Source organism: Perca fluviatilis, chromosome 1, assembly GCF_010015445.1.
Source record: "Perca fluviatilis chromosome 1, GENO_Pfluv_1.0, whole genome shotgun sequence".
Classification (NCBI taxonomy): Eukaryota; Metazoa; Chordata; class Actinopteri; order Perciformes; family Percidae; genus Perca; species Perca fluviatilis.
Window position 1 is genome coordinate 13,633,837 of NC_053112.1, and position 27,762 is coordinate 13,661,598.

The 27,762-nt window shown below is 40.2% G+C and overlaps 2 protein-coding genes across 2 annotated transcripts; one reads left to right on the forward strand and one right to left on the reverse strand.

Annotated features, from left to right (window-relative positions):
• Nucleotides 1-7,173: 7,173 nt before the first annotated feature.
• On the forward strand, nucleotides 7,174-16,239 carry LOC120558450 (hemicentin-1-like). Its single transcript, XM_039799466.1, has 7 exons — nucleotides 7,174-7,426; nucleotides 9,409-9,613; nucleotides 10,555-10,630; nucleotides 13,882-14,017; nucleotides 14,116-14,448; nucleotides 15,139-15,369; nucleotides 15,647-16,239. Exons 1-7 carry the CDS (start codon nucleotides 7,372-7,374, stop codon nucleotides 15,715-15,717), a joined length of 1,107 nt encoding a protein of 368 aa, XP_039655400.1. The 5' UTR covers nucleotides 7,174-7,371; the 3' UTR covers nucleotides 15,718-16,239.
• A 674-nt stretch (nucleotides 16,240-16,913) lies between these two features.
• Nucleotides 16,914-24,781, reverse strand: LOC120558275 (ubinuclein-1-like). Its single transcript, XM_039799220.1, has 14 exons — nucleotides 24,448-24,781; nucleotides 23,659-23,763; nucleotides 23,341-23,439; nucleotides 22,773-22,907; nucleotides 22,561-22,652; nucleotides 21,846-22,437; nucleotides 21,649-21,719; nucleotides 20,524-20,656; nucleotides 20,168-20,286; nucleotides 19,542-19,664; nucleotides 19,290-19,433; nucleotides 19,093-19,143; nucleotides 18,299-18,925; nucleotides 16,914-17,047 (listed from the first exon to the last, which is right to left on the reverse strand). The coding sequence occupies exons 1-13, from the start codon at nucleotides 24,679-24,681 to the stop codon at nucleotides 18,325-18,327; spliced, it is 2,499 nt and encodes an 832-aa protein (XP_039655154.1). The 5' UTR covers nucleotides 24,682-24,781; the 3' UTR covers nucleotides 16,914-17,047; nucleotides 18,299-18,324.
• Between the last annotated feature and the right edge of the window lie 2,981 nt (nucleotides 24,782-27,762).

Genomic DNA, 27,762 nt, shown 5'->3' on the forward strand with positions numbered 1-27,762 from the left:
GATCTATGTAATATAGGTTTAAATTGTCACTGGTGAAGTCAGCCCAGGACAAAACTTACACTTAAATTTACACATTTATTATTTAGAGCCCCTCTATCTACTGTATAAAAAAGAATCACCTTTTTGACTTGATTTGTTGTTGTTTATTTAGAAGGTTTCACATTTTAAAATTAGTACTTGGCCTTAAAATTGGATTTTCACATCAGATGTAAATGCTGGTCAAAAAAATAAAACCTTCAATGAAATAATATAAAAGCTCATGAAGTTATCAAGCATGCACATAATTATCATATAAAAAATTGGATTACACTAAAGTCCGTCTTTTTTTAAGTAAACATTGAATAAACGGTTTATAACAACATAGTTGTAAGCAGATGTACCAGTTCCGTAATGTATTTGTCAACTCCTCCTGTGGGCACACATAGGTGTTTGCTTGTGTAAAAACAGATACTGAATGACATTATACTGAAACATAGATGTAATTATATAAAATGTCTAGAAGTTACAACAAATACTGTACAAACAGTGTGTTATAAAGCATGTATTCCTCAAAGAGTGGTCCACTGGTGGTCCGCAAGTGACTCCTGGTGGTCCGTGAGTAGATTTGGTAAAATATCATGTTTTTTATTTAAAATTCCAAACAGTGTTTCTCAAACTGTCGTTCAGCAACTCCAAAACCTAAGAGTAAGGAGCATAGGTGTGCTATTTTAAACTTCAAATAAACTTGTATGTTAATTTAAACATTTAAATTGGCTGTTTTCTTGTGTTGTCGGACTTCAGCAATGAAGCCAACCTGTTTTGCAACACTGCCTCCTGACATTTGACATGTGAAGAAAATGCAGAGAAATTAAGTTCACGGTTACTGCATTCTCAGCACAAGCAGCACCATTCTGAGACAGTGAGACAATGAGTGACTGTTGTTAAACCCGTCATTTAATTTGGCTGTGATTTGTAATATAGTGTTGAAGTATAGGATGCTTATTGTTTTGGAGAATATTTTGGCAGTTAGGTGGTCCGTGAGTTTTTTTTAATGGGTAAGTGGTCCTTGGTCTGAAAAACTTTGAGAAACACTGTAATAAAGCATATATTAAGCTTGGCTACTGCTTATAAATGCTAAATATGGAGATTTGAGGTTCTTTAAAAACAGTAAAGCTGGAGCTGGAGGACTTCCACTTGTGAAAATATAGGCTTACTATAGTTGCCAATCACATCAATATTTTTAAAATTTGTGCATTTCCTTATCCCAGTAAGCTTGTGTTCTGGAGTTTTATTTATTATTCATGGTTATATTCAATGTTCCAGCGGAGCTACTAGTGAATTGTGGGGCGATGATCACACTTCCTTGCTGAGCCAACAGTGTGGCGGGAGCAGCAGGAGCTACAGCAGAGGAGGACGCGGAGGTTGCAGCTGTTTGTCTTCCTGCAGATGATAAGATACAGTTGCAGAAAATCAGTATAGACAAAAAAGATATGACAAAGGAACTGATTTCTCTTTGACTCATGAGCTTGCCAGGAGTTAAACATCCACTGCACCTGCGTATTTGTTCTGTAACTTCTCTGCAGCGTCATTGTTCTTCATCTTCTTCAGAATCTCAACTGTGACTTTGACAGCCGACTCTTCACGGTAGCTCTCTATCATCTGACGGACAGTGACGGTCCGGGATGCGTCCTCCAGACGGCACTCAGGTATTGGTTTGCAGCCAGCCAAGACCTCCATCGAGAGGTACCACTGGAGCGTTTTAAAGTCTTCTTTGCGCAAAGACTCCAGAGTCTCAAGAAGCAGCTCCTGAACCTGCATGTCTGCTCACTGAACAGACAGAAGAGGGGAAATCAGTTTCCAGATTAGCCTTCAATGTAATCATTCGACAATAAGCTAGATGAAAAGTTTTAAAGGTTATGTGTATATGTGCTGGACGTATTAATGTTGATACAGATCTGGTATACACATTAATAAGAACTTTTAGGTTGCCATAATGTGGAACGTTTTTTTTCTTTTAGCTATAGCTCCAAAGGACTATTCACCCACTTACACATGCTGGAAAAGTCACGAGTTTCTCTGTAACAAGCCATCAGGTCTGCAGTTATAAAAACCCAGCAAATACCAGAAAGACATGTAAATTTATAGGGTTGTAACAGTTTATTCTAGTAAATATAAGCAAGTTGTTAATAACTTGATTTTTGTCCAGAAGTTTTGCTTTCTGATGAACTAAAGAGGCGCTTTAGCAATTTAATATTACTCTTTTATAAAGTTGGCAACTCACATTTAAAGTGCTCATATTATGCTCATTTTCAGGTTCATAATTGTATTTAGAGGTTGTATCAGAATAGGTTTACATGGTTTAATTTTCAAAAAACACTATATATTTGTTGTGCTGCACATTGCGGCAGCTCCTCTTTTCACCCTGTGTGTTGAGCTCTCTGTTTTAGCTACAGAGTGAGGCATCACACTTCTGTTCCATCTTTGTTAGGATTCGCACATGCTCAGTACCTAGGTAAGGACTACTAGCCAGTCAGAAGCAGAGTATGAGGGCGTGCCACGCTAGCAGCTAGGCGAGCATTATAACGTGTGTTACAAAGTGATGCACGTTTGTCTCTGAAGTAAAGACTGGTCTACAATAGAGCTGTTTGGAGCAGTTTGTGAACAGTGTTTTCTGTTGGAGATGGTAAGTCCCTTTGGGGTGGACTTTGGGATTTTTCACTTTGTAAACCTATAAGATGCACAAAAAAGATATATAACACAATAAATGAAAGGGAAAAAGCCAAAAAGCATAATATGAGCTCTTTAAAAAAAAGAAATAACAGTCAAAATTGACGCAGGGGCCGAGCCATTTTGACTTTCAGTCCCTGGTATGAGTCAAGTTCCAAAACCAGAATTAGTAAATGCAATTCATTAAGATTAATAAAGCCACTAATCGGCCTACAGTTAATAAACCCTTTACACCGCATTAAAAAGCTTCTTTTTTTTTTTTTTTACATTATTGAATTCACATCTGGATCTGAGAGTGACGTAATGGGCCTCTGCTCTAAACTGCTGTGGAAGTCCGTCGGTTTACAGCAAGGAACAAATGAGCAAACGGGACTGAAAACTACTCTTCTGGCGGTGCAATGAAGAAGTGAATAGCCTAAAATAACTGATTTTAATCAATCAATCTTAAACAACAACCACTGAAATCCCTGCATAAAGAACGAAAGACAACACAGTCAGTGTTACAGCACTATCAACAGGCGCCATCACGTCTTACAAACTTCTGCTGTAACTTGAATTATTTGGACAAAATGTGCAACCAGCGCAGCAGTAGCCTGCACAACACTGGAACCAAAGAGCCAAAAATGATCATTTTCTTTAATGAGCACTTTAATCAAAAAAGGACTTACCGTGTCAGCAACAGCCTGATATTTGCTACCACCGAGAAATGTACCTACACAAAAGGGCGCAAATTATTTTACTTTCGGTTTCAACCGGTCTTTCAGGAAGTTGGCACACTTCCAGTGCAGCAGATCACTATACAGTATGAGTATACATGAGTAGGCTATGAGTGAATGAGAATGACAGTGGCATTAAAGTCACCCATAATGCATCCATGAATAAATAAATACATAAATAAACACATAACTAAATAAATACATATAGGCTAGATACATGTTTTAAGTGTCTTTTCACCATTTCTTTGCCCCAGTTATCAAATCTGTTGAAGACATGTTGACTGGATGCATTCAATATGGCCAATTTCACTCATAAAGTCAAGTAATATCAGAATAATATAACTTTAACACCAGGAAAAGACAACATTAGTATTTTGATTTAGGACAAACAAAAGGCAAGAAAATATCTAGCCTCATTTCTCATAACTAAGATTTTTTTCACTATGGAATTGCAAACTAAATTAAGTAAAATAAATAAATAACAAATGGCATGATGAGCTTACATTCAAATGACAAATATATAAGCTAAAACAAAAACAGAAAAGGTAAAAAATAAAATTTCAGAAAGAAATAAAAACAAATTACACGCCGGACCAAATCTAGAAAACAAATAAAACAATGGTCTCTTGCCAGAAGAATCTCAACTCAAGATCCACTTTGGGTATCTAAAGGTCTGACCATAGAGGTGAGAAAAACTGCTACCGTCACTGCTACTGACAACCTTCACATCACACATCAATATTTTCTATTAATAATATGAACATATTGTCTGTAGCAGCTTTAATTGGGCTCTGTCCGACATTCAGAACAGTTTTGTAGCAGATATGTCAAGACATAGTGGAGTAATGGCGTCCTGAGTAGAATAATGTCACACTCCCTCTTGTAAGCCGTGTGCAGGCAATCATAGCCCGGACTTTGAATGTCTTATATAACAACCTTAAAGGAGATATGGAAAAAATATGGAGATACATTTTAACTGGACAGCAATGTAGCAATATGGTGGAAGTGAAAAACACCGAAAAGAAACACTGAAATCATGTCAACAACATGCTTATTATACTGATCGTACTGCATTTTCTGTGATAACACATCATATTTGAGTCTACTGTTACAGCAGCCCATCTGTGTGTAGGCTAAACAAACACACACACACACACACACACACACACACACACACACCAACTCATTCTCAAGGTTTACGAAAACTTGTTCAAAACAATTTATATGATATCCTAAGAAATTAGGCGACTGCCGGCTGGTCATGATGGCAGTTAAGTACAGCGGTCTTTACAGTTAAAGTGGCTATTTGTAACTTTAAGTTTGTGTTGATATTAGCGGCCGCTTTTAGTCTGGCTATCACCAGACCAAGCTCAATCTTTTAAGATTGAGCTTGGTCTGGGGAGTCTGCTCTGTATTTTCTACTGCACAAGAGGCGTGACCAACGGGCATAGTTCAAATAACTCGGTACGCAATTATGGAGCTAGAACAGTCTCAATAAAGATAAATGCACACACTACATTCACACATGCACACACAGGATTCATACATGCACACACATGATTCATAAATACACACACAGGATACACAAATGCGCACAAAATTCACAAGTACACACACAAAATTTAAAAAGCACAGGAGATTAACAAATGCATACAAAATTCACAAATGCACACAAAATTCATAAATGCACACACAATTCAGAAATGCAAACAAAATTTACAAATTTCAGATTTACATTTACAAGATTCAGAAATGCACAGGACAAGATTCAGAAATGTATTTCTGATGCACACACAAATACATCTTGATTTACAAACTGCTTGTGGTCTGTGGACCTCTTTGCATTTGTGTGTGGATTTTGAGACTCCCCTGACGTGGCTTAAGGGCTTAACTCACAAATGCATTTTTTTAAACAGGGAATGATCTGCAACCAATCAGATATCTCCCTTGTTTTAGCCAATCACAAGAACGCACCCCACATGACATACGTCACGATTTGGGAGGTGCCTATGGCCTGAGCCCGTCCACCATTTCGGCATACCTACTTTCTCTATCACTCTGACCTACACCAAAGAACTTGTAGTGTGTGCATTTATCTTTATTGAGACTGTTCTAGCTCCATACCTTGGTCGCTTCTCTATCGTCATTGTGTTAAACCATCCAATAGCGCGCCAGGTGGATTAGCCAGTTTGTGATTGGTCCCCGCAAAATTGTAACGGAAGCAGGATAGATAAATGTACAGGTTTCCAGCCTGAGCTGCAGGGCGAAATCAAATTGCCGGCAGATCGGGCTGGGTTTACCCAGTCTAGGCCGCTTTGGAAAAAAGAGGTATAGTGTTATTTACCATACCTGCTGAGGTCTTTTCTTTATGGTGCCGTATTGCCCACTGTATTATGCTACAGAGTTAGCGTTACCAAGAGGTCATATAGTTGCGATCAATGTTTTGCTCAGACAGAAATTCATTCATTTAAAACAAGAGAATATGCATCAAGAGTTTGTTGTAGCAACCAACCTAATAATAACTTTGATTTATCTTGTGCATTTCATGAAACCCAAGGAGGCTTTACACAGGTACAGGAGGACAAAAAGAAAATAGGCCAACACAAACATGGACTGAAAAGAAATAAAAACCAGGTGCTAAATGGAAGGGGAGTGTAATTCAACGTTGGTAACTGATGTAGGCTACAACCACATCATGCATTGTAAAGTTATTTTATGAATGAAATAGACATATTTAGGGTCGGTTTTAAATCATTTACAATACTGTATGTCTCCATGTGTTGAAAAGCTGAGGGTTTTACTTGTTGTCTGTTACTCTCCCTTTAGCTTTTAGTTGTTCTTCGTTCATTTCCTTCTTTTCTGTGATTGCCCTGCTCTAGTATCAGCCATAACCACAACAAATAACTTCTAAAATGAAATTAACATACAATTAGGCCCTTTACCTGGCTGGATACAATAACAAAGGCTTTTCCAGCGTTACACCAAAATCTGTGCCCCTTTATAATGTGTTACTGTAGAGCCGGTGTGCCTGCCGTAAATCATTTTGTGACTTTGTGGGAGAAAATAGCGTTCTTTTCACTGTTAGTCTTGTTTGCTGTTTCACGTCATTTATGATCATCAGATGAAAAATGACACAGTTTCAGAAACATTTAAAAGTTATACTAGCCTATAGTTACTTTAGATTTAGATAACAAAAGGTTGCTGTGAGCCGGGTACCGGTCACCAGGAGGTGTCGGTCCTTTCAGGAGCCGTTGCAGTTGACTTTAGCTGAGAAAAAGGGGTCTTTATACGACAGTTAAGTTTAGGCACCAAAAGAACTAGTTAAGATTGTGGATTGTGGTTTGGATTAAAACACAGGTTCCCTTAAGTAATACTCCCGGGACACTAACACTGGTTCCCTGGGTAAAAGGCTCTGCTCCTCAACATGAAAGTCCTGTGCTTTATGACCCCCCAACCTCTGACCTACAGAGCTCTCCTATACAGCAGCAGTCAATGTGGTGCACACAGCAATACATTCATGATCCATCATTTCATGAGAAACACACACACACACACACACACACACACACACCCCCCAAAAAAAAAAAAAACTCTTACAAACACACACACACACACACACACACAAACAAAAACACACATACCTCTGTGCGGGCGCAGCACTACACTGCATTATTCTTGACCCTCCCTTCCTTCCTCTCTTGATTTACTAAAAGACAACGCCCATGGTGGGTTTCAGAGGCCAAAGTAAAGGAATCGCCTGATCATCAGCTACAGACACACTCAAAAAAAAGCACATGCATACACTCCCACACACCCATAAAAACCTAAAATACCCCGTGTGTTTTCTCAGAAGACGCAGGCCGTGTTACAGCCAGCATCGCACAGCCAGTAACTGGTGTTTGAGAGAGACGTCATATCAACAGCCAGTATTTTGGGAACCTGATGCAGGATGAGTGCATCTGGACAGCCAATCAAGGTTCTGCTGCTTTGCCTGTTCGGCTCAGGTGAGTGAAATGACAGCTAGCTAAATGCTATGGGTGCAGGTACAATGACACAATACGCTCAATGTGAGAACAGTCAGGGTAGAGCAGATGATACAGACTTGTATTTTAAAGTAGTTCTTCTGGCGTGTGAGGGATGTACTTGCGACCCCTCATCACAGGTTGTGAATGTCCATGAGATGTGAGCAGCTCAATCAGAGAGTGTTTTTTTACTATTTTAGACATTTTTAGAGAACTCAAGAGGTTAAACTCTCCAGCTTTTTGTGGCGCAGTCATATGTTTTCTCTTCTTTTTCCCCATCTGAAATTTTCTGACATCACTTTGTGATCTCTCAGAGTTATTGTAGAAACCCTGTCAGGGGGTCTCGACCCGAAGGTTGGGAACCACAGGTAGAAAAGATTACAAAGGGAAATTTTAGGCATTTCATTTGTAGTACATACCCATACAGTGTGTGTATGGGTGTTTGTGTGTCATAACTGATGAATGACAATGACAATTCTAGCAATGGTGCAAAGTCACTAAGTACATTTACTGTATACGTACGATTTTGAGGGACTTGAGTATTTCTACTTTGTTACTTCATACTTCAAATCCTCTAGTTTCCACTTGTCCTATAGTTTCTTGTTAGTTTGCAGATTTGAAGAAATTCAAACATATGATCTCATAAAATTGAATCCATTGTTATTTATAAATAAAATGATCCAGCACCTCAGAGTAGGTTAAAAGTTCAGAACAGCATTCAAATGCTGGTTGAATAATAATAATTTAAATAAATTAACACATAATCAACCACTGACAGTGTTGATTCTGCACAATTAGTACTTGATTTGATACTTTAAGTATATTTTCCTACTAATACTGCCTTACATTTACATTAAGTCAAATGTTGAATGCTGGTTTCAACACTGTAATATTGTTACTTTTACCTAAGTAAAGGATCTGAGTACTTCTTCGATCACTGAATACTAGTGAATTAAGAAAAAAATAGTTTCATTTTTTTATTCAACATTTAGCTCAAGAGGAGACTGTCGGTGAAGACATAACCCAGCTGTTGTCTTATTTCACTCATTTTGCAGACTGGCATGTGGGACACATAACTATACATTTTGACAGCCGGTATGCTGACACACACACACACCAGATAGCTACTGTGGGTGAGATCATCTGATAGGCAGCAGAACAACCTCAGGATTCAGGGGAACAATGGTCATGAAAAGAGGAGCGAGTTCTTTGACTTGGGCAGGGTGTCCTTCCTTCCTCAGAGGAACACACTGGGTGTATTCAGGGCGCTATGAAACAATGGTTCACAATAGATCAGCTAAAAAGAGTATTATTTCACGAGATGGCAAAATTCAATTGACCCTCGCCTGTATTATGTAAAGACAGTGAGAATGACTCATAAGGTCACACAGCTTACCGCACCAACATAAACAAATGACGAGATACAGCATTTTGTTCCTGTAATTGTATTTAATATAATAACGTTGATGCAGCAACTTTTACTGACAATGTCAGAAGTGCTTTAGATGATACAACTGTTTAAAAAGACCCAACAGTAAACTGAGCAAGCAAAAAAGGAATACAATACCAATCGCAATAAAAAAAACATTAAAAGTTCAAATTATTAACATGACACAAAAGCCAGTTTAAAAAAGTACGTCTTTAGCTGCTTGTTAAAAGCATCAACAGAGATTTAACACTACAGATACTTCAGATACATATATTTCATATGTGGATTCATGTCAGCGTCAATGGGCCGTTAACTCTTGCATTTTAGGTTCTATTCTGTGCAGAAGATTAAATTATTATGAAATGGTATGTATTCTTTGAGAGAAATAACCTTTACCTGTGGTGTGTATTCTGAGCATTACTGTAGTGAAACTCCCCTAATCCACAATGATTTGGAAGGAGCCTTCAAGATACATCAAGTGATTTATTGTGTCTTTCTTCCTCTTCCCACTCTGTGACCACTCCTGTGACCTCAGCTACCTCATCCCCTGTTTCCATGCACACATCTGCTCAACCTCTTCTGTCACAAATTTTACCTCCCTCTCCAACAACCCTCGCATCTCCACCGCCTCCTTCTCTCAGTACCCCACCACCCATCCCTCCCTTCATCAGCAACTCTGGAGAGCCAACAGAAAAGGTCCGCTGCCATCTGTCGATATCACCCTCCACTATGGTGATCAGGTATGTCGACGCAAGAATAGCTGGTGATTATTTCAGGGTGGTGCAGTGGCACAATGATTAAAGGGTCTGCTGCTCAAACTAATTCCAAATGACGTTTCCTCTCGTGTCTTCCTTTCCTTCCTTTCAAAAGAATAGAGAAACTGAGGCAGTGCCTGAATTGGACCAAAAAAGGTGCCAGTACCCTAATTCAGCAGTATGTTCATACGTAGATCTTGTAAGGGTGAACCCCAAATAGTAGAATATTCAGCTTGACTGCCAATTTCACAGGGGAATCGTCGTAGTGTCTGATAATGTGATCATTCCATTCAGGCATTACGGGGGTGCTGAATGTCTGATTTTACATAGAACTTTTTCCCAATAAACCATGAGTCATAGCAGTGTACATATCAGCCTAATAATAATACTGCTAATAACAATTAGAAGTAAAGGTACTCAAAAGGACAAAAATCTAAATTGCCCGGCCCATTTCAGGCACTGAACTGAGGAGATTCACACTTCTGTAGAAAAATGAGATGCAATGTATGTGACAAAGTAATGAGACAAATTATAAAAGAGCTCTCGAGCATTGGGTAGCATTGGTTCCAGGGTGTCTGTTACCCTGAGAGCACTGGACTCCCTTACTTGATAAGCTTAGACCCTTTATACCAACTATATTCTACTCTGACAATTATCTGCACTTGTTTATCAGCTGATGTCTATATAAACTAGTGATTAAGATAAAACATGGAAGCTGTGCAACGCAGAACAAATTGAAGATCTTTGCCCAATCTGTGCACAAATGCAGTCAATAAAAGTCAAGCAAACATAAGAAAGGTTCGGACTAGCACCTACTTTGAACAGATTGCTTCGTTATTATTTGTGTTATCACTTTGAGAAGCATACTTCCTCCCTGTTGCTGTGTACATTCGAGACAACTAACTGTGTAAACTCTCCTGCAACAGGTTCGGAGATCCAGTCACAGCTAACTGCTCTGTATCAAGGATGGATTTTTTTGCTCTTGGTTGGGCAGTCAAACTGGTAAGTGGATCAGTGCTCTGCTCTGACACACCAACCCGATTATCGGCTGTCGGACAGTCTGGCGAGGTCGGTGACTCAAGTCTGTTCGCTGTGTTCTGTGCCGTCGTCAGTCGGAGGAGCCATCGGCATCCATTTTGGCCGAGTTGATTTGTTGAATCGGCCAGTGGTCAGTCGGACTCAATGACCAATCTGATTGGTGCAGAGCTAGCCCTTGACTAGCGAATTAGTGCTTCTTCCACAAGAAGCAGCCTGGGAGCTTACAACGCCAGTATCTTCTTATTACTAGCCATTGTATTTTCTTCACTTCAGCGAGTAATGACAACAACGATCCTTCTTGACTACTATCAACACTCTCTGATGAAGACAATGGCTGAATGGCTGTTCTCTGTGTTTACTAGGTCAACAATACAGATTAGTGGCGCCTGCTGTTATGGAGACGTATTAGGCCTTGCGCACGCGCAGAACGTACGCTCAAGTCGCTTCGGTGTGTTCCGAGGCACTTTTTTGAGAGACGGGAGCCGACTGATCAGTCCGACTGCCTTTTCTGCCGAAGGTCGGCCGTCGGGTTGGTGTGTCAGAGCCATTATACTGTTTATGACTTGAAAAACTAAGCGAAAAGAGTAACTTAACGCCACCTGATCTTAACCACCTATCAATCCCCCACTCCATCCTACTCTCACTTGTGAACCCTGAGATACTTTTAACTTCTTCATTATGGGCAGCGACTCACTCCTAACGGGAACACTCCACCATTGCACCAGCAGAGTACAATGGCCTCAGACAACAGGTGCTGACTCTGATCTGAACCATTTCAGCCTTAGCTGCAAGGTGGTTAAGGGCTTGCCCCAAATCTTCCAACTTTGCCTACTCCACAGAGGCAGAATCAGCTCAGGTCGAGTATCCACACTCTACTACAGGAGACCCCTGTACCAGCCAAGCCTAAAATTATTACTTCTTCAAGGATTCCTTCACCCCTCGTGCCCACCACGTTGATGCAGCCACCTACAAAACGGAGGCTTCGGATATGGCCCACTTTGATTCCATGTTCAGGAGGTTGTGGACAGGGGATTTCAGTCAAAACGTACATTTGGGTTTACGCCGTCTTTGCGGCAGCTGTCCCCCCCACCGGATCCAACCCATTACTACATGGTGATCAGTTGATAGTTCCTCTCTTCACCAAAGTATCCAAGACCTACGACCTCAGATATTAGGGATTAAACAAGAGAAGAGATACCTTCTACTTATGATTATTCCATTTCTGTTGTCTGTTCTGGTGTACTTGGAAAGTTTGAACCTGTTACTCAGTCTGCACTACAGAAGATTGTTGGCCACTTGAAGCCTTCAGGTTCTCCAAGTGACATTGTCCCTCCTCGACTTTTTAAGGATGTTTTCCCTACTACATGTCCATCTGTTCTCGCAGTTGTTAATAGTAGCCTTTCCTCAGGTGTGGCCCCTTGAAATTTTAAACATGCAGTAGTCCAACCTTTAATTAAAAAACCTGGCCACGATCCTGCAGATCTAGCCAATTTCAGGCCAATATCTAAACTACCTTTCATATCTAAAATACTGGAAAAGTTGGTTTACAGTCAACTAATGGCCTTTTTGGAAGAACACAACATTCTTGAAGTCTTCCAATCCGGTTTTAAAACTCCGCACGGCACCGAAACTGCTCTTTTAAGGGTATTTAATTATATATTTCTAGCTACTGACTCCGGTGACTGTGTTGTTTTGGTGCTTCTTGATCTAACTGCTGCATTTTACACGGTGGACAATGAAATCCTGATTTCTCGTTTGGAGCAGTGGGTGGGAATCAAGGGTGTAGCTCTCAGCTGGTTCAGGTCCTATTTGGAAGGTCGCACTTTCTGTGTCAGCTGTGGTGAGTCGGTGTCCTCCTCTGGTTCTCTCTCATGTCGGGTCCCACAGGGCTCTGTTTTAGGCCCTCTTCTTTTCTCTCTCTATCTGCTCCCGCTTGGTTCCATACTTAAGAAGCATGGCATTCTATTCCACTGCTATGCTGACAACAGCCAGATCTATGTGCCACTTAAAAAGAGCAATGCTCTCAGACCACTGCTCGAATGCCTGGATGACATAAAGACCTGGATGGCTTCTAACTTTTTAAGTTTTAATGAAACAAAAACGGAAGTGATGGTTTTTGGTGTCCACACTGCACCCTTTTGTCGATCTGGGTCCCTTGGCTCAATATGTCAAGCCAACCGTTACCAATTTAGGGGTTAAAATTGACTCCGATATTAAGCTTGACAAACAGATTGGGGCAGCGGTTAAAGCAGGCTTTTTCCAATTACGGCAGTTAGCCAAAATAAAGCCGATTCTTACCAGGCAGCACTTTAAGACAGTAATACACGCCTTTGTGACCACTCCGTTGGTTTACCGTAACTCCCTATATGTAGGCATCAGTGCCGCATCAGTTGCTCGTCTTCAGATGGTGCAAAACGCTGCAGCGCGTCTCTTAACTGGCGCACGTAAATATGAGCACATTACCCCCGTGTTAGCTTAAATGGTCTTGTCCCATCCTACCTGTCCGAGCTGCTTGACCCCTACACTCCGACCCGCTCACTCAGGTCAGCTGAACAACTGCGCCTGAGTGTCCCTAAAACAAAGCGGAAACTATTATATTAACTATTAGACAGGCTTCTTCACGGTCTAATTTTAAATCTCTTCTTAAAACCCACCTTTTTTCCTTGGCATTTCCCAGCTGAGGCTGACATTTTTGTGCAAACATTTTTACTGTGATACTGTTTCATGTTTTAAATGTTAGATGCTGTAAATGTTTTAAATGATTTCTACTTTGTCCTGTACAGCACCTTGTGCAACGTTGGTTGCTTTTTAAAGTGCTTTATAAATAAATTTGATTGATTGTCTGTTGTTAGTCCTATAAAAGGGCACCATTCAAGCTCAGATCAGGAAAGCTTCTGGTTTTCCAAATCGTTGCCCATGTGAACGTTCAAACGCCTTTATGTCTTAGCAAAACTGAGAAGTACGAAAGTAGTGCGCAGCCCTCTAAACACACAGAGACTGCAAGAAGGCTCAAAACTCTGAACACCATCTGCAAATAGACACAGACAATGCCAAAAAAAAAACACAACATCATAAGCTTCACAAATATAGTGTTCATTGCAAGGTTACTGTATTTGATTTCGTTGTACAAGTTTACCTAATAAACAAGCACTCTATTCTAAAACATTCTATTATATAATCTAAAATTGTGATCTTTGACCTTTTGCAACTTTTAGGGAGCTACACTCAGTATGGGTCCTTTTGTGGTCTGGAGTGTGGACAAAATGACTGAGTGGAATGAGAAGCCTTCGTGCTTTGCACTATCTGAACAGGGAGGGCCATGTCACATCAATCTCACTCTAACGGTCTACAGTGAGTTCCTATTTCTGTCTTTCTGACATGGTAGAAAATGAATCATTTTCTGCGTGGTTGATCTGTTGATCTGTTGATCTGTTGATCTGTCTCCACAGAGCCTCCAGATAGTGTGTCTATCAGCTTTGTTAATCACACTGGGGCGATGTTTGAGGGTCATCAGTACACTCTGCAGTGTACAGTACAGGACGTTGCTCCTGTTGAAAAGCTCGTTGTGACGTTCTACAGAGGACAGACATCGCTGGGTCAACCTCAGTCCAACAACAACATAGAGAAGAAACCAGTGAATGAGAGCTTCTCTTTAAACATCACACCCAGTAAAGAAGATGATGGAGTCCAGTTCTGGTGTGAAGCAAAGCTAGAACTGGGACCTGATGGACCACAGCGCCCTCCAGTGGTGACGTCAGAAAAACTCACTGCCACAGTCCTCTGTGAGTATAATTTTTTAACTCTAAAAAATTGCATTTCAACCTCCCTCCATTCCCTCTCTCTAAGGTCTCTTTACATGTTTAAGATCTGTCTTTCTTCTTTTCAATATCCCACTTATTTCCTATTCTATATCCACGACGTTCCACTTCCGGGATTGCTCCGAGACTGCCGCTTGAAATTCCGCTGGATGTCACTCTTTTCGGCTCAGATGTCAGTCACCTTCCTCTTTCTTTGTGTTGGAATTTTAAACTCTGGTGGATTTCTGAGGACTATGGTTAACTGCTCCTCAGATCTCTGCAGGGTAAATCCAGACAGCTAGCTAGACTATCTGTCCAATCTTTTTTGTTTTTTGTTGAACGACTAAACAACCTTTGAACGTACACGTTCCACCAAAACAAGTTCTTCCCGAGGCTATTTTGCAGAGGCATCGTGGCTCTGTCCAGAGCTTAGCACCGCCCATGACAATTGTGATTGGTTTAAAGAAATGCCAATAAACCAGAGCACATCCCAGGATGCAGCGGGGACTAGCCAGACCCTCCTCCGCAGCGCTGTGAAGGAAGGTCTGGCAAAGATCGACTACCTATTTCCTGATATAAGACAATCTAATAATAAAACACAACCTTGTTTTTCCTATCCGTCTTTCTCAATGGCTTTTTCCTCCTCTCCCTCCTGACGACTCTCTTTTCTCTCAGTTGGTCCACAGCTCGTGTGTCCTACAAAGCTGTGGGTGAGAGAGGGAGAGAACCTCTGCTGTGAGGTGAGAGGAAATCCTCCACCGTTAGTCACCTGGTTCAGAGATGGGCAGGTGGTTGCCCTGCCCACTAACTCGAGCAGAAAGGATGCTGGGAAATACACCGTCTCAGCAAATGGACTATTTGGACAGAAAAATTTTACAGTGGAGGTGGAGTTCCTTGCTGGCAGTGGTAGGTTTATTTTATCTGCATTATTATAAAAAAATATTGTTACAATAAAAGAAATCAGTGCAAGAATGAGACCTGCAAAATAGATTTGAAACCCCCATTGTTCTTTGTATTTAATTCCAATTATAAATGTTTAAACTTGTCATTGTTCGAGTCTTCGAGCCTTCCGGAGAGACTTACAGTTTTTTGGTTCCATTATCTTGCATGATCAAAAGGCAATTAGAGTAAAACAAAGTTTAAAGTCATCCTGTATTGGTGAAATTAATTTCTCTCTTCCTAGGAACTACAATCAGCTGCAATAGACATTTCCTGTTGGCCGGCCTGCTTATGCAGATGATTAACTGTCTGTAAAACATCCTAAAAGAAGTCGACGTGATGTGCAATTCTTCTTTCCATGCCGTTTGGATGAATGGCTTCTAATGTGAGAAATGACTCACAAAGACTGGTTTGCTTGTGTCGCTCCTCTTTGTTTAAATGGATCAGTTTTGCATTAGTGTCTTTTTGTGGAGCTTTTTGTTCCCCTTTTTGAGAGTTTCTGCCTGGGTTTAACTGGTCTCCATGTAATCTGCACAAAAGTTAACTTTCATATCTTACAGACGGAAAGCTGCTCTAGAAAGATATACACATTGTACAATTTAATAATTCACAATCATACTGCCGTAGCTCTGTGACGCATGTTTTTTCCCCTCGCCGGTTTCTTTTCAGAGGATGTTTAAGAACCCTTTGCCAACAATCTTAATGTCTGTCCTGTGTATAGGAGTTTTATTTTCTGTAGTATGAAGAGCTAGCCAACATTGCAAAGCACCCAGGTCTTCATTCACCAAGGTGAGGTTTAGTCTGCTGTGCAATAAAATGCTGAACTCTCGTGTCCAACAGCAGTACTTTGCTTTAGACTTCAACCACTCATTTAATAACAAAATATCAATGAAAATGAATGTAACTGCAGGTCAAATCATTGATACGGTGACAAACTGATTTAAAAAAAAAAAAAATAACGTGTGGGACTAACAATTCTGTTGGCCCCAGTTCACACAGAAACGAGAACACATCCTTAATTTAGCGCTTCAGTTATAGAGCATAAAAGGTGCTGTCACTAAGCCTTTAAACGTTTTGTTTCAAAATCCAGTAAGGCCACTTTGACTGTACACCACTTCTCATCTTCAAACATTTAAAAAATGTAATCTATTGGGTGTATTACATCAGTACTAAAAGTTAAGAATTGAGTCAGTGGCTGTACCTCATAAGACAATAAAGCTAAAAACAAATGGCTACACAACATGCATCACAACTTTATTATTTATTAAATCAAAAAGTTAATCATTTACATTTCAAACAAAGCCTTTCCAAATCTGTTAAAGGGTTATCTGAGGTGATTGCAGTAGATGTCCAGTTTCTCAAAAGAGCAGATAAGTGGTGAGAGTTCATTTTTCTGCTCATTGGTAAAAAACAAAAATAATGAGCAGTTACTGCCCATCTACGATCATGTCATCCTAACATGTAAAGATGAGCACAGAACACATCTTCAGCTAATAAACCACAGCTTGTGGCTGGAGACGAAAAAAAGTCAATTATTATTAGCTTATTAACATTTGCTAAGAAGCTCATTTAGGCATCTCAAATCCTCTGTGTCTGTTAGAATCACATCATGTGTCCAGTCCATCTCCAAGGAAACTGCTCCAATCTAGAGGGAAAAATACTTATTTATCCACATGACAAAATGTCTCAGCAATGTCACTGAACTGTACAACTGTGTGACTGAAATTGAAGAAAATTATTACACACACACACACACACACACACACACACACACACACACACACACACACACACACACACACACACACACACACACACACACCCCCCACACAAATGTGGATGATTATAGTCTTTGTTTGACAGCTGAAAAATGATGTGCAACTATAAAAAAAAATGTCAAGTCCATGAAACAAGATTTTTGGGTTGTACTTTGGCAAAAAGTAGTATCAAGTAGCATCCTTCACTTGACTCATGTTAAAAAAATAAAAATAAAAAGGACTATTGGTGGTAATTTAGCTGTTCGTCAGATGCATGTTGGAGGACAGCTGAATACATAAAAGGGGAGAGAGAAGGGGAATGAAATGCACCAGAGGGCTGCAGGTCGGAGTTGAACCCGTGGCCGCTGCGTCGTGGAGTGAACCTCTATATATGGGCATGCGCTCTACCTGGTAAGCCACTCAGGAGCCCTGGAAATACTAGTTTGATAAAACAAATTAATATTGAAGATCCCATTGACTAGCTTTTTCCTGAGCTTTCAAACTAATCTCATGGTCCTTCATCAGCAGACGTAGTTTGCCATTGAGAGCTAGTAAGTGAACCTTGAGTGAAGGGGCTTTGTCACACTGAGGTTGAGGAGTTTGAAGACGAGAGATTTTACCGGCAGGGAGGGTCTAACATTAAATAAGCTATGGACCTTTTTTCACAGCAGACATTTTTTGACTTGTCATAGTAGGAAAAGCACAGCTGAAATTGATAACCTTAACGATGGCTCAGTTCCATCAAGTGTCCCAGAGAGCTATTTCAGTGAGTCAGCATGCACAATACCAGGGTCTCTCCTAAGTGGAATGCAGCCATCATTAATGGTTTTGAATACACCTGTGGTTTTCCTACCAAGACATGTCAACATGTCTGCCGTGAAAAAGGTCTATCAGTTAAATTATGAGAAATTAAGGTTTTTGCTTGATCCGTAGCAGAGACTAAAAGTGAGAATGTGTTGCTTTGATTTTTATCGTTTGTTTATTTATTTATTTATTTTTTTTTTTTTTTTAAATCGGTCTCAAAACTAAATCCCCGAGTATCCCTGGAGTACCATTTTAAACATTCTGCCAATCTCAGAGTAAATAACTGTAAGGTCACCCAAAGTGAGAAAACAAATAAGTAAGTAAATACAACTTACCGTGTGTAAGTCTGCACTGAAAGTCATCACTGCATAATAACGTCTTCATCATCAGAGATTATCTGCACATGGTCAGCATCCCTGAGCCTGGCGAAATCCCCAACTGGCAGCAGCTGGGGCAAAGCAACATTACACACTCCACTCAGTGGGAAACCTACTGGGCTGGACTGAGGAGGCGGAGGAGCAACAGGAGGACTTCTGGTGTCCATCCCAAAGCTGCAGCGCTGAACTGAACGTTTGTATTTGGCCACAGCTAATGCCAAGAGCTCCTGGGGAACTGGGAGATGTTGCTCCCGAGCCAGCGCTTGTTCAGCGAGGAGATCCAGAAGTGAACGAGTCGGAGCAGATGCGGCGCTGACCCGAATTTTGTCTGCCGCTGTGGGTGTAGAGGAACCAGCATCCACTGCCACCCTTCCCGTTTCACCCTCCACCTTTCTCAAGGAAGCAGCTTCCTGCTTCTCAAGCGGCAGAGAATTGGAGATATTTGAGCTCTCGATGAAGACATCATCTGCGTCTTGGGGGAGTCCAGCCAGTGGTGAAGACTCCTGAAGAACGCTGCAGCCATCTGACGTAGTGGGAGGACCACTGATAGATGGCCACTTCTTCTCAGGCCGGGCCCTCTTTACTCTGAGAACACACGTGAGATATCAGGTGAATTTGAAAATACAAAACAAAATCAGACTTTCCATAACATCTGCAGGAGCTTTTAACTGCCTCTAGAAATCCATGCCAATAATAATAAAAAAAAGAAAAGACAAAATTGTTGGTGGAGCTCAACTCTTCATTGTACTCACGGTAATGACGTAAAGAGGCTCAACATTTTCCTGCTCTCCTTTAGCAGCAACCTGAAACAAAACATTTAGAAGGGGTTATGTTAGTATGTACAGTTTGCCAAATAAGTCCTTTTTTTAAAAGTATGAAAAAAAAAAATCTGGCTTTACAGCCACATACACACACACAGAAGGTGTGAGTATGCACCAGTGTCACACACCTAGATTGCATCCACCCTTTTGGCCAAAGTGGTTGGACTTCATTTTCTAACAAGGTCTTCAGATAATCCTCCATCTCCTGACTACCTTTCCTTTCCTTTTTATATCTCTCCATTTTCACCCTTAACACTTGGCACAAGCTCTCCCTGTATGAGAGAAAAATAGGATTATTGTTAACAAAAAATAGAATAATGTTCATTACAGCCAGTTACTAAACTAACATTTCAAATCTAGTGATACTCATCGAATCAGACCTCATCTCTTCATTCCATTTGAACAACTTCTTAGGACCTCCTCTTCTCCCACCTTTCTCCTCCACATTGTCCTCTGGACCAACATTCACCTTCTGTTTGCCTTCTTTCTCCTCCTCTGCAGCCCTGACATGGACATAAGCAGAGTGCAAGGTGTGAAATAGATCAAATTATTTATACAGCAATTATTGGACATTTGCTGCACAGAGATGTGTGCACACACAAGGAAACAAATAAGGATTTGAAATGCTTCCAATAACCTCAAGAGGGTGTCACGGTTTTGATGTAAGAGAGATCAATAGCTAGATTTTAGTGTAATAGGAAATACAATGTAATGCATTTAAAGCCAAATGCCACCTTTTGTGGATCCTCTGTTGGTCCAGTTATATATAATTTTGACATTATCAGCACAGTTATTCCATCAGGTGTTTCTGTTCACCTCAATTCAAGATAGCGTTTCTATGCATATAATGTCATAGAAATCAGTATGAAAGAATAGACTTCTGGCATTTTAATTAAATATTTTAGGTAAAAATGACCACTAGAAATATAACAGTACAAGTTAAAACAAGTAAATGAAGTGATCTTTTTCCATATCGATTTTACAAGATATATGCAGATCAACTTACTTCTTGAGTTGCTCATAGACTTGGCAGTTTTCATTGAAACATGCAATCTGCTCGGGCATAGCTCTGCCGATGGCCTCCTTAAGTTTCTGCATGGGAACCTCCACATCACGGGGTTCCTCCTTTTCAGTGTCAAATTCAAGAATCCAATCACATGCAAATATATAAAAAAAATAAAATAAAAATAACCCACACACACACACACACACACACACACACACACACACACACACACACACACACACACACACACACACACACACACACACACACACACACACACACACACACACACACACACACACACACACACACACACACACACGCACACAATGTAATAAACCAAAAAACACACTCACCGTGATGTGTGCGAGTAACAGTTTCTTCACACGTTTGAGGAGTGTGTCTCTGCTGCAGGGAAGGAACGACGACAGGTGTGTGTACACCTTGGAGCGCAATTGGCCACCCTGTTCCCGACACTGCAACTCAATACTGGATCAAGACACAGTCAAGAGAGCTGAACTACACACTTAAAATCTATGTACAATATCACGATGGACAACTTAAGCCAGGAACACACAAGTGTAGTACAAGTAAAAGGTTGTAATCACAGGATTGGTAGTTTGATCCACCTAGCTGTTTGTCAAAGTGACTGTAAGAAGGGCATTGCACACCAAATCTGCTCCTAAGGAACAGAACAGCACCTTACATGGCAGTTTCACAACCATTTGTGTATCATGTACAATATCTGAAAGATAATGAATTTGAAGATTTTCCCTTCTCTAATGTTAAAAAGGCACTAGACATGCAGTCCATTTATCAAAATGATTAATTTCCATGATTGTGGAGAATCTGCATTACTCTGCAAAAGAATATATGGCAGGCTAGGATGGAGAGTGAGCACACATCATCTGCAAGTTAGGATTTCTTGTCTATCAACTAAACCTCAGACCATGACTGAGCAGTTTGATATTTATTCCTTGGATGTGGGCAAATGTGACCTTAAAGCAACACCAAAGCACTTTTCCTCTTCGGTCCCCCAGGTTGGAAGCGAAATTGTCCATTACCGCTGTCGTATGTCTCAGTCGAACTACAGATCCGCTACCCGATCTGGCAAACTTTGGTTTTGTTGGTGAACCACTGAAACGATTTTGGAAACATTATTTTAAGATACAAAAGAATATTTGGTGTTGCTTTAAGGTGGCCTGTTTGATCACTAGAAACACTATGGATTAATGTTTATATGAGTGGGTCCCTGTTTTGCTCATATTTCATGCACAGGGATTCACACAATGCATTTTAATGAGAAACACTCAACGTAAATGAAAAGTCCATTTTTTAGAAAATGACCCAATGACCCAATCTGCAACACTCAAAGTTGTTGCCTGGCCATTTTGCAGTTTGTAAGGGTTTAAAAAAGGCTTCCAGTGTATAGTGTAAAATGCAACAAAACTTTGTTTTGTCTGTGTTGTCAGATAACTCACTCAAGCAGGATTGAGTTGATTTCTGGGGTGAAGAACTTGAGTTTTGACTCTCCCTCTGAGGTCTTGGCAACCTGAAAGATAAGCGCACGTCATTGGTGCGTCTATCCTGCACTTGTCCACTTACAATTAATGCTATTCACAAAAAGTGTTTCACACACGCACCCTGAGGCATCTTTACAATTAAAATGTAATCTTACCACCGTGAGTTTTCGAATGCTGTCTTCCAGTTGTGGGGGAAGTCCCTCTGGCAGCGGGACACACTGATGAGGGGAGGCAGAACTGGTTTGTGACAGGAGCCGCATTTGCTCTGGATGAGGCTCCGGCTGCAAGTTAGTCTTTGTATTTAGCGGTTGGACTTGTGGAGCAGCATCAGACGGGGTCAGATCATCGGTTTTGGGTCTGAAAAGCTGCGTCTCTGTTCCAGGTTGAGGAACCGTCTTTGGGGAAAAAGTCTCTTCACTGACATCTAATAAAGAGTCCAAGTCAATATCAAAATCCACTGTGTTGGCTGCTTGGATGAGAGCGTGGTCATTGGTTGAACCGATTAGACTGATGAGAGGGTCTGTCAATCCCGAACCTCCGCCCCCGCCTGCATCTGCCGGGCACAGAGGGATCGTGACCTCACCCATGATTGCAGCTGGCATCCGATTTTTTTTCTCCATCTTCTGTTGTTCCTTCTCCTTCTCTCTTTGAAACTTTTTCAACATGCTGGTGACGCTTAATGTGCCAACAGCATTTTTCTTCTTTTTCTTCTTCATCTCGCCACCCGGCCCAATTTCAGACAAAGGGCTACAAGATGAACATGTTATGCTTACAACAGAATTATTTTGAGAATCTTATTAAATCAAATATTCTACCATCAGAGTCAAACCAGCTCTAAGCAAGTGGTAACATTGCTTTGATCAGCCTCACCTTGACTTCGAATCCACATTGCTTATCATCTCTCCACCTTCTCTGCAGCGCTTCTTCTTTGCCTTATCCTGTCTGCCATTGACTTTACGTTTCTAAAAATTATTGTTTTAAGGTGTGCAAAGAACAGTTTTAAATCACTTCTGAAATTGAAATCTGTTCTCCGATACCAACAAAACATCCATTACAATACTTTGCATGTTTCTTAGACTTACTTTTGCGGGCTCAGGTGTTTTCTCTTCGGTTGTGAGGTCATCGGTCTCAGAAGCCTGGCGGAAATGCAGCACACCCGAATTTACATAGAATCCACCAAATTTGGTGGTGATGGAGGCCGGCACAAATTCATCATACTACGGAGACCAACCAGAAGCAAGATTATAATTACATACAAATTTTGTCAATTATAAAAGTATTAAAACAAGCCAAAGAAGATGTTGAGATTGATGGGCATCTGAAAAGGTCAAAATTAGAAACACATTTGAACGGAAACAGAAACAGAGTGACTGCAAAGTGCAAACATTTCTTATTTTCGGTATAACATGCGCTTTGATTTTGAGACTTGTTGATCAGGAGTCACTTCTCGAACAGAGAAGATACTTGGTCAGTGGTGAGTGACGTAAACTGCTGAAAAGCCAAACTTTCCTAATAACTTCAGTTAAGACCAAGGGCTAGATATAGTAATATCAAAACTATAAAAAGAATTGTGCAACACAACAGGTCTTCCAAAGATGCTGATATAAGAAGTATGTGAAAATGTAAATGTATGATTTAACACTGACTTACAGCCTCAGAGTTGTCAATGAAAGAATCCTCTTCATCATAACCGTATCCGATATCAATCAAATCCTGAATACGGTCCTTCTTCTTATTAGGTTTGCCACCCTGCAATGAGATGATGCAAAATATTGTTGTGTCATTTGTGTAAGATTTTGTAATTTTGATTAATAGTTGAGTTTACTCAAAGAGAGAGAGAGAAAAAAAAGATCTGGTCCAATTTAAACTAATTTTACAATTAGGGGTGAGGCTTGTCTTCATTTATCTAAAAGGGGCATAATCTGTTACATTTACCGATAATTCAGGTTTGCAAAAAAAACTACTCACATATTTTTCCTCCAACTTCCTTGAAAGAGCAGCGACCTCATCGTTCGCTCTCTTTTCATCCTCTTCAAATCTGCTCAGTTGGACTTCATCTTTTGTGTGGTTGATCTAAAAATGTAAAAAGTCTCATGTCAAGCATACATTTTACACAAAAACCTAAATAAAAAGGTGTGAGTCCTAGCCACACATTTAGCTCAGTTTTAACATGCACGGATTGTGCAGCAAAAACATCATGGCCAGGTTGTCAAGTTTGTAACAAGACTAACAAAGATAACCATACACACATCAATGACTTAGAATTTATCATTCTGATGTGTGTATTTTTAGAAGGCCTCTGGTTGAAACCAACACAAACTCTTAAATTTATTTTTTAATACAAAAAGTGTATTACAAACTTTAAATTTGGATTAAGTAGGCTAGTGCAATATACATAAAAAAAGATGAATGACAAACACCAATGAATTTGTCTTGAAATGTCCTATTCAAAGTATTTCCAAAATGATCAATCATGATATTGATGTGACATAAGGAGAAAATCAAATCTTAGCATTTTTACAGCTGTAACCATCTAGTGTTTTATTTTTAAACTATACAGATAGTATTTTCTGTTAATTGATAGCCTACAAGTCCAGTCATGACCCCTAACAGGTTAACTGTTAAGACATGTTGGGTATGGATTGATGTTTTTTTGGGGGGGGGGGAAGCTGCAGGATATTGACTTAAGTCTTAGTTCCAGCCATCAGTGAACTCAGTTTTTTTTTTTTTCAGGAGAATTTAAGATAAAAGTCCCACCTTGTTGTCAACGAGCTGACTGTAGCTGAACTCCGGAAAGCTCCCCTCATCAGGCTCAAATAATGTGAGCAGCAGTCGGACTGTGTCTGTGTCAGCGGGCCGGTCTGGACCGTTTTCTTTCCCCTGCAGAACACCTGACGGAGACTTTTGGACCGAGGCCGGCGGCTTGTCAGAGGATGAAGGCACTACATCACAGGGCAACCTGGTCAACTGAACTCTCCGAGATTCAGCCATCACAACTCACAACGCAAGCAGACTCTGCCGGTGTGTGTTTGAACAAGGCATGGCAGGCTTAGCTAATTAGGTAGAAACAGATGCAGGTGTGGTGTGCCCATTTCTGCTCAGTTGTGTCTGCGCTGAGCTGCTGCCGAAACACGGTTGACTATTCGTTGAATTTTTTTTGTTTATTCCTTTGTCATTATGGTTGTTATTTAGCCTTCATTAATGAAACCCAAATATCCTAATGAAATTAAAAATGACTAAAAGGGAGAAAAAAATTGACGTTTCGGGAAATAACTTAGCCAGCTAGCTAGCTAGCTTGTGTTGAAAAGAAGACGTAGCTATAGCAGCCGGTTAGCTTAGCTCAAACACTGGAAACAGGAAAGTAGCTGCCCTGTCAAACAAAATCCGCCTACATGCACATCTAAAACAATTTAATAATTTAGGTTACATCTCGTTTTTTTTTTTTTTAATCCCTAGAAAAATGGCAATTCGCCATATTAAGGAGGTTGTTATTATTATGCAGTGGACCTTTTCTTGGCACCAATTTACTGTAGTTTGCGCTGGTTGCCTGGCAACTGCTCAGCACCAAAAACTGTCCAGCACATAGGCTAGTGACCGTACAAAAAGGCTAACCCACCAAAAAATGTTGAAATGTAATTTAAATAATTAGCCTATCTTTTAAATAAGGACATTAAAAAGTTTTTTACAAATTACATAGGAACATCATTAGAGTAAAGAGTAAGCACTGCCCTTTATTGGGGTCAATATGAAGGAGAACTAGCACAAAGCTAGCTACAGCTGTCGTGGATTGAAAATCTCATTTGCTTCTGCATGGTTTATAATCAAGAATGTTTGTTTAAGGATGGCGATATTTAAATTATTTAAAATATTTGATCTTGTTTAATATCTTGTGTTTAGAATTGCATACTGTTATTTTACTTCTGTAAAGCACTGTCAACTTTTTTGAAAGGTGCTAGGCTATATGAAGAGCGTTATTATTATTATTATTATTATTAATAATAATAATATTTAAGTTATGTTCTACATAGGGAGATGCAGAGTCAGACACAAGATATGCAGTGGAGGTTCTTCACCACACGGGGGCGTTGGAGGTCCATGGGGATGAGCGCACCATACTGTGAGCAAAAACACTGAGATATTTCGGGGGCAGTATGAAGTCCTCATCACCAAACATGCTCGGTAGATCCATATCCTGTTTGACAAAGAAATACAGATATTGTTCAGGAAACTCTAAGTCTTATAATAAGGATGTCCTATCACTCATAATCAGCAGCTTTAGGCTATCATAGATTTCCTGGACATTGTTAGCCAGTTCATCTTATAAAATCACTACAAGACAAATAGTAGGCCCTCTTTTTGTTTTGTAATGGGTTTAAGAAAAACATTACTTTTGCCAGATGCTAAAACAACACAGCCTAGGCTATATGTATTTCATTACACATAAAATGGACACTTAATAAGCTTAAAATAATGAATACACAGCCTTGATCATGTAATGTGTAGCCTGAGGTGGTGGCCTAAGAGAAGTGTATTTGTTTAAAGCAGACACTGTATTAAAGCTTGATTGAAAAAAAAAAAAAAAGGGTCAAACAGACCAAATCTAAGTCGTGTGTAAGTCTGTTTCATGCAGCCTGCACTCGGCCTGCAGTGAATTGACTTTGACAATTACAATAACGGGATAATTGCAATCTGTCACCATACATTCTGTGTTAGCATATCACAAAATAACCAATCCGAGCCATTCACTCCACACACACATGTCCCCGATCTGCATAACACACACACAGGACCCCGCTTTGTAATTATAAATGAATTTCACGGTGCGAGGCTTTTAATGCAAATAATATGGATGTTTTTTTTCCCTCTCTGACCAACAGAACTGTGTGTGTGTGTGTGTGTGTGTGTGTGTGTGTGTGTGTGAGGATCAGTTTGCGGCCAAGCTTTGTTTGACTAGCCTCCCCTCTCAAACGAGTTAATGGGATGGAAGTTATTTGTCACCCTGAGCTGACGATGCGAGGTCGAACAGAAGCGGTGAATAAAAAAAAAGGCGTCAATAAATGTGCTGGAGACAAAGAACTAAAATACACCAGAGCAGGACAAAGACAGACAGATGGAGACGGCAGGGGTAGCCTGTGTATGTGTGTGTGTGTGTCTGTGTGTGTGTGTCGTGGTCTGGTCGGTGACAGGGACCCCATCAGTGCAGGATCAGAGTGGGGAAATTGGAGGACAATGTGGAGAGGGGGTTCGGGGGATAATTTAAACCGATTGGGGAGGCGGTGTCCCAGAGGTGCATAATTCACTCGTTCATTAACTAGACCAAACAAGAGCCAATATTAATTAACTCGTTCCTCGTGCCGAGGCGCCCCGAGAAGCGCGTGCTTTGTTGTCAATTGGCCACAACAGTTCTTGGAAGTGAAGGCTTTAAAAAAAAACAGAGCTGGCGGGGCAGAGGGTGAAGGAGTGTGTGTTACACCCCCAGTCACTGTGTGCATGAGGGAAGATGTTTATTATGGCTTTTGTAAAAAAAAAAACCTTTTTAATAATAATCACCTGCTGTAGGCTGTGTAAGAACACTTTTGAAGAACTTTACTTTAGTGTTCCCATTTTCTGCTACCTTATTCATATAGCCTCCATTACATTTCAGATTTCAATTTCTTTCATTTAACAGCACATGTTAACAACACAGTTACATGTAGGCCTACATGTAACTTTGGTGATTGAGATTTTAAATTCAAAGCTAATAATTATCTTTTAAAATATGAGGCTTTTGTATAGGCTTGATGCACAACGAAATAAGTTAAAAGAAATATCTGTAATGATTAATTTTGGTATTTTACTTTTGTACTTTTTACTAAAGTTACATTTTGAATGCAGGACATTTTCTTGTAACAGAAGATTTTACACTGTGCTACTACCTTTACTTCAGCAAAGGATCCGAGTACTTCTTACACTACTACTGTAGTACTGAGTTACTTTCCATCAATGATATCATTGAAAGTATGTAGTTAAGTACTGTCCTTCAGTACAATTAACTGTACTTGTACTGAAGGCTGGATTACCAGCCAGACAATG

What these genes read in the sequence shown, in the direction of transcription:
- LOC120558450 (XM_039799466.1), top strand. Translation starts at nt 7,372, where the DNA reads ATGAGTGCATCTGGACAGCCAATCAAGGTTCTGCTGCTTTGCCTGTTC. An exon ending in GCTTTGCCTGTTCGGCTCAG is followed by an intron (nt 7,427 to 9,408) that starts GTGAGTGAAATG and finishes CTGTGACCTCAG; the next exon opens with CTACCTCATCCCCTGTTTCC. An exon ending in ACTCACTGCCACAGTCCTCT is followed by an intron (nt 14,449 to 15,138) that starts GTGAGTATAATT and finishes CTTTTCTCTCAG; the next exon opens with TTGGTCCACAGCTCGTGTGT.
- LOC120558275 (XM_039799220.1), bottom strand. Translation starts at nt 24,681, where the DNA reads ATGGCTGAATCTCGGAGAGTTCAGTTGACCAGGTTGCCCTGTGATGTA. An exon ending in AAATGGAATGAAGAGATGAG is followed by an intron (nt 19,434 to 19,541) that starts GTCTGATTCGAT and finishes TCTCTCATACAG; the next exon opens with GGAGAGCTTGTGCCAAGTGT. An exon ending in AGCCTCTTTACGTCATTACC is followed by an intron (nt 18,926 to 19,092) that starts GTGAGTACAATG and finishes GTGTGTTCTCAG; the next exon opens with AGTAAAGAGGGCCCGGCCTG.